The sequence below is a fragment of the Salvelinus alpinus genome, chromosome 23 (assembly GCF_045679555.1).
Source record: "Salvelinus alpinus chromosome 23, SLU_Salpinus.1, whole genome shotgun sequence".
In the NCBI taxonomy this organism is placed as follows: Eukaryota; Metazoa; Chordata; class Actinopteri; order Salmoniformes; family Salmonidae; genus Salvelinus; species Salvelinus alpinus.
Window position 1 is genome coordinate 10,249,799 of NC_092108.1, and position 11,277 is coordinate 10,261,075.

The window sequence follows — 11,277 nt, forward strand, 5'->3', positions numbered from 1 at the left end:
CAGACGGGAGATGACAAGTGCCTGGATTAGGACCTGCCCCGCTTCCTGCGTGAGGCAGGGTCGTACTCTGCGAATGTTGTAGAGCATGAACCTACAGGAACGGGTCACCGCCTTGATGTTAGTTGAGAACGACAGGGTGTTGTCCAGGATCACGCCAAGGTTCTTAGCACTCTGGGAGGAGGACACAATGGAGTTATATACATTATTTTATTTCTTCATATACATTATTTTAAAAGAGTATCAAGCTCAAGGGTGTGTCTGTGTCTGCCCGCCCTCTGACCCCATTGCCTTGTGTTGTTTCAGATGGAACAAAAGCAGGTGGCTCCTCCATTCAAACCCAACATCTCAGGAGAGTTTGGACTGGACAGCTTCGACACCCAGTTTACCAACGAGCCCATCCAGCTCACGCCTGATGACGAGTGAGTGTCCTAATGGCTGGCTGGTCAGACTGTCTCTGTCTGTCATTCTTCATGAATCAGTTTTATTTATTTGATTAATCTTCATTTAAACAGGGAGTCACTCTTTTACAAGAGAGCCCTGTATACATTTACAAATAAAACCCACTACATAAATAAAACTCAATACATAAATAAAACCCACTACATAAATAAAACTCAATACATAAATAAAACCCACTATAATATAATACACATTAAACATATTTAAGAAAAGCAATCGCATTTGTTTACATACGTCTCCAGTCAATCATTTTAAATGTTTGAAAGGAATTTTGTGTATTGTTCCACACAAAGGGCAGGAAAAACTCAAATCAGATTTTCCTAACTCTGTGGAGACCAACGGGATCTCCAGAGTTATCCATCCCTGAGAACGGGTTTGGTCATTTGTTCGTCTACAATAAATCAATGAAGTGATGTACAGTGGAAGTTTCTGCCAGACTGCTTTGTGAATAAATAAGAGAGAGTGCAGATATCTTACAGAGGTCTATCCCACATGTTTATAAAGAACACAATGACTCCTAAAAACATCTTGCTGAGTGGAGTACTGAATCCTATGGTTTCAAAACAGAGGCTGCCTGTGATGGAGGTTACTAGACCTGTGAATTACTTCCTGATCTGTCATAGGACCCCCCTTAACCGCTGTTCCTTTCCTGTATTCCAGTGACGCGGTGAAGAAGATCGACCAGTCGGAGTTTGAAGGGTTCGAGTACATCAACCCTCTCCTGATGTCGGCCGAGGAGTGTGTGTGAACTAGGTGTGTGTGTGTGGGAGCGGACGCAGCACGCCACCTCGTGTCCTCGACGACGTCACTAGTTAGCTCTGCATGGTTACCAGACAACACGGCGATGACATCATCAAAGAGCGTCCTGCTGTTGGATAGAGAGAGGCGGAGAGCCACTGGGGCTCTCAGACAAGAGACACTAACTTGCCAAACCAATCTCACATAGTGTGTATGTGTCACAAATGGCACCTTATACTCTACGTGTAGTGCACTAGGGAATGGGGTGCCATTTTGGACGAACGTCACTCTGTCCTCTTTATTTTAACCACTAGTCTTTTAAACCTACGTTCTCTCTTAATTATTTTTGTATCATGTATCAAATCCGCACTGATTTCCTCATTGGTCATCAGAGTGCAGGCTCTCAGTAGCCAATGAGGCTTGGAGGTGGTTGGTTACCTAGGTTACTGGACACAAAGGGGGGGGGGGGGCAGACGTCCACAGAGAACAAACTAACCCTCCTCTCTTCTTCCCAGCTTGGTGGTTAATGCATACTTTATTTGTAAATAATAAGAATGATGTTTAGCCAAGGCCTTTTAACCCCAAGCCAGATCACCAGGGAACATAGTTGAAAACTGTTTCATGTTCACTACATGTATCATGATGAGCGTTGCAGCACCATGTTTGTAGAGGACAGAAGAAGAACAAGAGAACAACAGCATAAGAAAAAAAAAAAAACTATATATTTTTCTCACTTTATTTAATGAAATGACAGTCTGTACGCTGGTCAATGTCCCAAAGTGTTAGGCCGTCGTCAAGCCTGTTCTACCGTCATAACCACAGGTTGGCTCACTATTGTTTACGTTTACAGTAGTCTTCGTGGCAACTTCCAGGACAGAGACGGTTCCAGGTTAAAGCGATTGCCATCTCAGCAGCCAACCAACACTAACTAACGTAGTTACTGACAAAAGGCAAATCTCAAATTGCATCCTATACTATATAAAGTGCGCAACAAAAGTACTCTACAATAACACTGCAAGATTTAGAGTTAGGGGGTTGTTATGGATACAAACACACTGTGAATGGAAGAGTTTACTGTGAGGAGAGGATTTGGATACGAGTGGGCTGGGCCACTAGCTGAGTTTAGGTATGCATCCCAAATGGCACACTATGCCCTATCTAGTGCACTACTTTTGGTCATAGCCCTATGGGCCCTGGTCAAAACTAGTGCACCATTTTTCTTTTATTATTTAACTTGGCAAGTCAGTTAAGAACAAATTCTTATTTACAATGACGGCCTAAGAACAGTGGGTTAACTGCCTTGTTCAGGGGCAGAACGACAGATTTTTACCTTGTCAGCTCAGGGATTCGATCTTGCAACCTTTCGGTTACTAGTCCAACGCTCTCACTAGTTAGCGCTGCATGGTTACTAGACAACCCGGCGATGACATCATCAAAGAGCGTCCTGCTATCGGATAGAGAGATGTGTGTCCTAATATTAGCCAGAAAAATTATATGAATATTTTTTTTCTCCCTCTGTTCATTTTTAAAATAGAATGCCTTTCTGAAACTCTTGGTATATATCTGTTTTCACTATATATATATATATATATATATATATATATATATATATATATATATATATATATATATAAAAAGTTTCTACAGTTTTCTCTAGTCCATGTCTGTGAATCAGTTTGAATATGAATGATAAGGATGGAGTCAGACCGGCGATCTCCTGGACCACTTCTGACACTACAGATGAAGCTCTTGAAAGAGATTTTCATCAAATCTAATAAGAAACACTATCAAAGCATTTAACAGCTTCAATTTATATTCCAAGTTCTGAATATAGAGGGTTAAAAAAAAAACATTTGTTCAGTCTCAAATGGCACCCTATGCCCTATATAGCGCACTACTTTAGATCAGAGCTCTATGGGCCCTGGTGAAAAAAACAAGTGCACTAAATGGTTGTCTCGGTGCCATTTAGGGTGACAATTGGGTTGCTGCCAAAGTGTTTTAAAGTGGTGCCAAGTGGTGATTGGAGGAACAAACACTCTTCAGAATTTTTGTCATGTTACTTTATATTGCAATGTATTTTTTTGTAACTTTTTTTTTTATTAAATCAAATGTGCTGTTACTCTAATGATTGATCGCTACATTGATTGGTGATATTGTTATTGTGTGAAACCTGTTTTCGAAACACTGATGAGGATGATGTGTGATTTCATCCAGAGGAGCCTACTGAATGCTTAACAGGATGTAAAAACAGATTTCACAAAATAAAATAAAAATAAAAAATACTTTTATTTCCCTCCCTGTCTGTGTTGCTGTTTGTCTCTGTTACTGGTTCTCTCGTGCTATCGCTGTTCGTCTGTCTCTCTGTTACTGGTTGTCTCGTGCTATCGCTGTCCGTCTGTCTCTGTAACTGGTTGTCTCGTGCTATCGCTGTTCGTCCGTCTCTCTGTTCATTGGTCTGTCAGTGTGTCTGTCGCTGTTTGTCTGTCAGTGTGTGTCTATGTCCGTCTGGCTGGCTCGCTGTGTCTGTCCATCTGCCTGTTTGTCCTGTCCATCTCTGTCTACCTGACTAGGTGTCCGTCTCTGTCAATCTGTCTGCCTGACTAGGTGTCCGTCTCTGTCAATCTCTCTGCCTGACTAGGTGTCTGTCTGTTTTACCGATACCTGTTTTATGTTTTAAATGAACCTGAGAGGTAGATCACAAAGCAGTTTCATTAGGCTTGATAAACACTAAGAGAGTTCTAGATTCTGTCTAAATCCACACTGCAGCAGCAGCTTGTCTCCTGTAGTCATGTGATGTGACGTTGCCAGACGTTTGGCTCCCTCAGGTAAAAGGTCACTGCCACGAGAGCTTTCCTCTGCCCTCCTCGGTCTCTTCTCTCTCCTCTGCCCTCTTCGGTCTCCTCTTCTCTCTCCTTGGTTTCCTCGGTCTCCTCTTCTCTCTATTGTTGTAGCCCTGAACTAGTTTACCTGATTTAAGTAGTCAAGGGCTTGAGGATTAGTTGACAAGTTGAATCAGGTTTGATCTGGAATACATCAAATAAATGGAATGGCTGGGGGTCCCTGAGGAAGTTGGAGAACCTCTGCTCTCCTCTACTTTCTCTCACCTCTACTCTCTCTTTCTCCTCTACCCTTCTCGCTCTTTCTCCTCTCTCCTACCTTTCTCGATCTTTCCCCTCTCTCCTACCCTTCTCGCTCTTTCTCCTCTCTCCTACCCTTCTCTCTCTTTCTTCTCTACCCTTCTCGCTCTTTCTCCTCTCTCCTTACCCTTCTCTTTCTTTCTCCTCTACCCTTCTCGCTTTTTCTCCTCTCTCCTACCCTTCTCTCTCTCCTACCCTTCTCTTTCTGTCTCTCTCGTTATTATATCTCAACGGTTTCATCAACACCCCTTGTCTCCCAATCTAAAAAGCCTGGGTGGAAAATATATTGTAAAACCGCATGCGATACTGTACTGTAAATCAACCTTCCTCCATGAAGGACATAAAGGGATACATGTCTCTTCCCATAATCCTGTTCTTCTAAAACTCTGGCCTTCTCAGGCGCTACGCTGCAGCATCACCCCTCACCATCTCAGCCCCTGGAACACAGAGGCTGTGTCACAAATGTCACCCTATTCCCTACATAGTTCACCACTGTTGACCAGGGTCCGTAGGGCTCTGGTCAAAGGTAGTGCACTATGTAAGGAGTAGGATGCCATTTGGGATGCAGGCAACCAGAGCGAACAACCGCTGTATAGTTAATGATGTAAAACGGTGGAGGATCTGAAAAACATCCTGCTTTAATTGCTCTTATCTTGTCTGCTACCCCCCCCCCCCCCCCCCCACACACACACACCTAGAGGGGTTTAATTAAGCAATAAAACAATCTATCTCATACTGTTCTGTTCAGCAGGAAAAACACAACGACCCCTTTTGTTAAACACACACTGTAATGTGTAGTGTACTTCTCGGTGCTGCAGTGCATGCCAATGTGTGTACCAAATGTCACTATTCCGTATATAGTGCACCATAGGGCTCTGGTCAAAAGTAGTGCACTACATATAGGGAATAGGGTGTGATTTGTGATGTTATGTGTATGTACTTCAAGGTGCTACATTCTACTACATACTAAACACAGTCTTGGAGGCAACGTTGTTATCATCATAGCTAATAACACTCTATGACTCTGTTGAATCAGTGTGTGTGTGATTGAACAACCTTCTTGGTCTTTGTCAATAAATCAACGATGAGTCATTGTCGTCACATCCCCCACACCACATAGCGCTGCGGAATTCAGAGAGCTGCTATGTACAGATTGGTTTCGGTAATAGTGTGTGTTTTACTACTGTCATTATAATGATATAGTGACGGCATCTCCAGTGTCATTCATTCAATTTATCAGCCACTGCGTCTAAAATGATTGTTAATATTGCCACTTTAGTGTGAACACACTATTCTTACCTTTTCTACTCAAGTTGAATCGTAGTACCAAGCATGCACAGAACACTGGGGGTCAGAGGTGAGGACAGGGACTGGGGGTTAGAGGTGGTGACGGGGTTAGAGGTGGAGACAGGGACTGGGGGTTAGAGGTGGAGACAGGGACTGGTGGTCAGAGGTGGTGACAGGGACTGGGGGTCAGAGGTGGAGACAGGGACTGGGGGTCAGAGGTGGAGACAGGGACTGGGGGTCAGAGGTGGAGACAGGGACTGGGGGTCAGAGGTGGAGACAGGGACTGGGGGTCAGAGGTGGAGACAGGGACTGGGGGTCAGAGGTGGTGACAGGGACTGGGGGTCAGAGGTGGTGACAGGGACTGGGGGTCAGAGGTGGTGACAGGGACTGGGGGTCAGATGTGGAGACAGGGACTTGGGGTCAGAGGTGGTGACAGGGACTGGGGGTCAGAGGTGGTGACAGGGACTGGGGGTCAGAGGTGGAGACATGGGGTTCATTCATTTATGATTGATCATAGAGTAGTTTAGTGATTTTATTTCATTGTTACATAGAGAATGTGTGTATGACAGCTGGGCAGCAATAGAATAAGGATCGGGTCATAGGTGTCATATAGAGTGTCTGGATGGCTTCCCTGAAGACACAGAGGATTTATCCATATTCTACCCAGAATATATCCTGTAAAATATGTGAATAGATTTCATTCTATGTGTAGTGGTGGTTTTGCGGCCCGAGTGGAATAAATATAATTCCCCTTTGAAGTAAATCAATAAAACAAAGACACAAAAGATTTGTGAAAGTATTGAACATTTCCCCCAATATGCCAGAATTCAACTGTATATTTACTACTAATCCAGACATATCTTGTTATATGCCTAGACCTCGTCCTGCAATATTCTAATGAAGTGTGGCTTTTAATAAATAAAACGGTTCTAATAGACTTAAACAAGAGATGGCGGTAGAATGTGTTGTGAGGTCTTATTCCCCCAGGGTGCACTTAGTGTCAGGCTCAATAGGAGTTGAGACAGAGCCCAGGCTAACAGAGAGGTTCATCAATGCGCTAGCTAGTAACTCCACTCTGTTCTCCTACTCTTTTCCTTTCCCAGTCCTCTGACCATGCCACAACAACTGTTCGTGTCCCAAATGGCACCCTATTCACTATATAGTGCACTACTTTTGCCCAGAGCCCATACTCTACCACCTCAGCCAACAGCTCTGTGTTTATCAGGACCTAATGAACATTCAGCATTGGCTATTTTATTGTACGTATGAGATACATGTTTTATCACAGCAGCAGCACACCTTGTGATGTTATTACAGGGAAATCAATGTCTCTTGTGCTCTGCGGCTGGATAGGAGGAGAGAGTGTGTCCCAAATTGATCCCTATACTGTATAATGTGTTAGAATGTTGACCAGGCTGGGCCCATGGGGCTTTGGATCAAAATGTATGCACTATGAAGGAACTAGTGTGCCATTTGTGTTTCAGACAGAATGTCCACTGTTACACAGCTACGGCTTCACGCTCTCACAATACATCTGCTGACCTCGCTGTCGTATGAGAGCCAGCCTGGAGGTGCTGGCCGGGGTCGTTTATCAAACCTTTATCATGCCGCTCACAAACAGACACACAAAAGAAACGTACTTGCACACATACGCACATTAGGCTGTGACATCAGAGTGTGAGTCAGACCGTCAGACAGACAGTGAGGGAGCATAACGTGTCCTCTCTCTCGCAGGCAGGCAGCTCGATAAGCCTCTCAATGAACAGCCTCTCAGTGTACAGCCACCGTCTGATTAACAGTTACATGACAAGGCTCAGGGAGCATCCCAAATGGCACCCTATTCCCTATACAGTACACTACTTTTGACCAGGGCCCAAAGGGCTTTGGTGAAAAGTAGTGCACTATGTAGGGAATAGGGTGCCATTTGGGATGCACACTCTCTCGGCTGGGGGGCAGTTGGGTTTAATTTGGGAGAAAAGCTGTGAGGACATGGACAAATCACAGAGAGATCTTTAATTGCTAGGACAAAAATATCTTATGAAAATGTAAATGTTTTTATAACTGACCATAAAACAAATTGAGGTTTAAATGAATGGCATCTTTAAACAATCAAAGAGCTTAAATTATGTTGTAAGTAGCTCTATCTGCCTTAGACTAAACTTTTGACATTTCCTTTTTGTAGCAGTTGATGTAATTCTTCAATAACACAAACCCCAAAGGAAATCTGGGGGAGGAAAATAGGTTTATTCGAAGAGGACAAATCATACGGGGAGGTAGATGGTCATTCTCCTCTGTCCTCAGTGATGCTCTCATGTGGTTCTCTCCAGTGGATCTCTCCTGTCGTTCTCTCCTGTGATTATCTCCCCAGAACAAAAGGACAGGATCTAGTTTTATAACCCAGCCCTAGCCTGTGGTTGACCAATTAGAAGTCCTTGCGGTACAACTGGGCCAATGGCCAAATAACAAGTATCCTGTTTCAGGCTCACTGTATAGACAAATTCCTCCCATGTCTCTGACCCATTGATAAATAATTCCCTATTACAGAAAAAAAACACTATTTCCATTAATCGTTAATTCAATTGACTTCTCGTCCTTTTGACCTCTCGTACTCTGTCTCTGCGTTGTGTATTTATCGTCAAAATATTTGTATACTTTCTTACAGTGACTTGCGAAAGTATTCACCCCCTTGGCATTTTTCCTATTTTGTTGCCTTACAACCTGGAATTAAAATTGATTTTTTGGGGGTTTGTATCATCTGATTTACACAGCATGCCTACCATTTTGAGGATGCAACATATTTTTTATTGTGAAACAAACAAGAAATAAGACAAAAAAACTGAACTTGAGTGTGCATAACTATTCACCCCCCCAAAGTCAATACTTTGTAGAGCCACCTTTTACAGCAATTACAGCTGCAAGTCTCTTGGGGTATTTCTCTATAAGCTTGACATCTATCCGCTGAGATTTTTGCCCATTCTTCAAGGCAAAACTGTTCCAGCTCCTTCAAGTTAGATGGGTTCCGCTGGTGTACAGCAATCTTTAAGTCATACCACAGATTCTCAATTGGATTGAGGTCTGGGCTTTGACAAGGTCATTCCAAGACATTTAAATGTTTCCCCTTAAACCACTCGAGTGTTGCTTTAGCAGTATGCTTAGGGTCATTGTCCTGCTGGATGGTGAACCTCCGTCCCAGTCTCAAATCACTGGAAGACTGAAACAGGTTTCCCTCAATAATTTCCCTGTATTTAACACCATTCATCCTTCCTTCAATTCCGACCAGTTTCCCAGTTCCTGACGATGAAAAACATCCCCAAAGCATGATGCTGCCACCACCATGCTTCACTGTGGGGATGGGGTGATGAGAGGTGTTGGGTTTGCACCAGACATAGCATTTTCCTTGATTTACATTTACATTTAAGTCATTTAGCAGACGCTCTTATCCAGAGCGACTTACAAATTGGAAAGTTCATACATATTCATCCTGGTCCCCCCGTGGGGAATGAACCCACAACCCTGGCGTTGCAAGCGCCATGCTCTACCAACTGAGCCACACGGGACCAAATGATGGCCAAAAAGCTCAATTTTAGTCTCATCTGACCAGAGTACCTTCTTCCATATGTTTGGGGAGTCTCCCACATGCCTTATGGCGAACACCAAACGTGTTTGCTTATTTTTTTCTTTAAGCAATGGCTTTTTTCTGGCCCCTCTTCCGTAAAGCACAGCTCTGTGGAGTGTATGGCTTAAAGTGGTCCTATGGATAGATACTCCAATCTCCGCTGTGGAGCTTTGCAGCTCCCTAAGGGTTATCTTTGGTCTCTTTGTTGCCTCTCGGATTAAGCCCTCCTTGCCTGGTCTATGAGTTTTGGCCTCTGCCTCTCTTGGCAGGTTTGTTTTGGTGCCATATTCTTTCCATTTTTTAATAATGCATTCAATGGTGCTCTGTGGGATGTTCAAAGTTTCAGATATTTTTTTATAACCCAACTCTGATCTGTACTTCTCCAAAACTTTGTCCCTGACCTGTTTGGAGAGCTCCTTGGTCTTCATGGTGCCACTTGCTTAGTGGTGTTGCAGACTTCAGGGTCTTTCAGAACAGGTGTATATATACTGAGATCATGTGACAGATCATGTGACACTTAGATTGCACACAGGTGGACTTTATTTAACTAATTATGTGACTTCTGAAGGTAATTGGCACCAGATTGTATTTAGGGACTTCATAGCAAATGGGGTGAATACATATGCACGCACCACTTTTCCGTTTTTTTATTTTTTTTTATTTTTTTTAATAAGTAATTTTTTTCACCAATTTCACCACTTCACCAATTTGGACTAATTTGTGTATGTCTAATACATGAAATCCAAATAAAAATCTATTTAAATTACAGGTTGTAATGCAACAATATAGGAAAAATGCCACGGTGGATGAATTATTTTGCAAGGCACTGTACTTATATTGAAACTGGAATCATTAATAGTAAAACAGCCACGTCCGTTTACAATATTATAACCTAACGTGTCAGGCGTAACAGAAACGCCTGAGCGGAGTTCCCATATCCGGTGTTCAGCAGAAAAGTTGAACTTTTAACCTTCAAGTTAGGTTGAATATATCTGTATGCCTGAAAACTAGAACATCCCATTGTTGGCAACTCCTCTAAGGCTCACAATATTACAACAACAAAGATGTTACTGTAAACAACCAATACTGTTTCCCCCCCCCCCCCACAGACATCCTCGCACCCACGATAGAAGAGCACAATATGTACTGCAATTGTATTTTTCATGCTCCTCAGCTCTACAACAAAAACAAGAACTGTGGTGGGGTGGCCAGTGGCGCTGTTTCCCCCTACTGCAGATTCCATTTTCTATTTGTACTGCCAATCTCTCTAACGAAGAGAGGGATTGCCTAGTGCAGGGTTTCGCAAACTGCGTCCTGTGGGTCAGATTCAGTTTGAGTAAAATACAAAAAATACATTTTGAGAGGGGTGATGACTAATTTGGGTAAAAATTAACACACACTTGAAAGTCTAAAACGAGATAGAAAGTATGTAGAAATGATCATGGATTTATATATTTAAAAATAACTGCAATTTTTCTGGCCCGCAAATAGATTTCGACAAACAAATCATACCACAACAAAATATGCTGCCCTCCATTGAATTTTAAAATCTCGATCTGGGCCTTGAGCAAAAAGGTTTGCCCACACCTGGCCTAGTGTATATAATGTGAGACTAATATGAAATATTACACATTTACATATAGCCTATAGGGAAACTGCCCTAGTCCTTCTGATTCTCAGGGAGGGGGTAGGGCTTTAAACATGGTCGTCAGTGTGTAGACAGTAGATAGAGCTGAAACCATAGCACCGCAGCCCTTCCCTTTCCACATATCATATTAAAAAAAAGCCAATGACTCATCCATGATACAGGACAAAGTCTGAGGAAGCTCCAGCCAGCAGCAACCCAGTCACAGAGGAAGCCCCAGCCAGCAGCAACCCAGTCACAGAGGAAGCCCCAGCCAGCAGCAACCCAGTCACAGAGGAAGCCCCAGCCAGCAGCAACCCAGTCACAGAGGAAGCCCCAGCCAGCAGCAACCCAGTCACAGAGGAAGCCCCAGCCAGCAGCAACCCAGTCACAGAGGAAGCCCCAGCCAGCAGCAA

At 43.3% G+C, this 11,277-nt stretch overlaps 1 protein-coding gene across 1 annotated transcript in view; it reads left to right on the forward strand.

Moving 5' to 3' along the window:
* The window catches only part of LOC139550191 (protein kinase C iota type-like), a 54,158-nt gene extending 52,470 nt beyond the window's left edge, over window positions 1-1,688 (forward strand). The window contains exons 15-16 of the mRNA XM_071360896.1: window positions 304-419; window positions 1,120-1,688. Coding sequence (XP_071216997.1) covers window positions 304-419; window positions 1,120-1,207 — 204 coding nt within the window. The 3' untranslated portion in view covers window positions 1,208-1,688. The remainder of the gene's footprint in view (window positions 1-303; window positions 420-1,119) is intronic.
* Window positions 1,689-11,277: the final 9,589 nt, after the last annotated feature.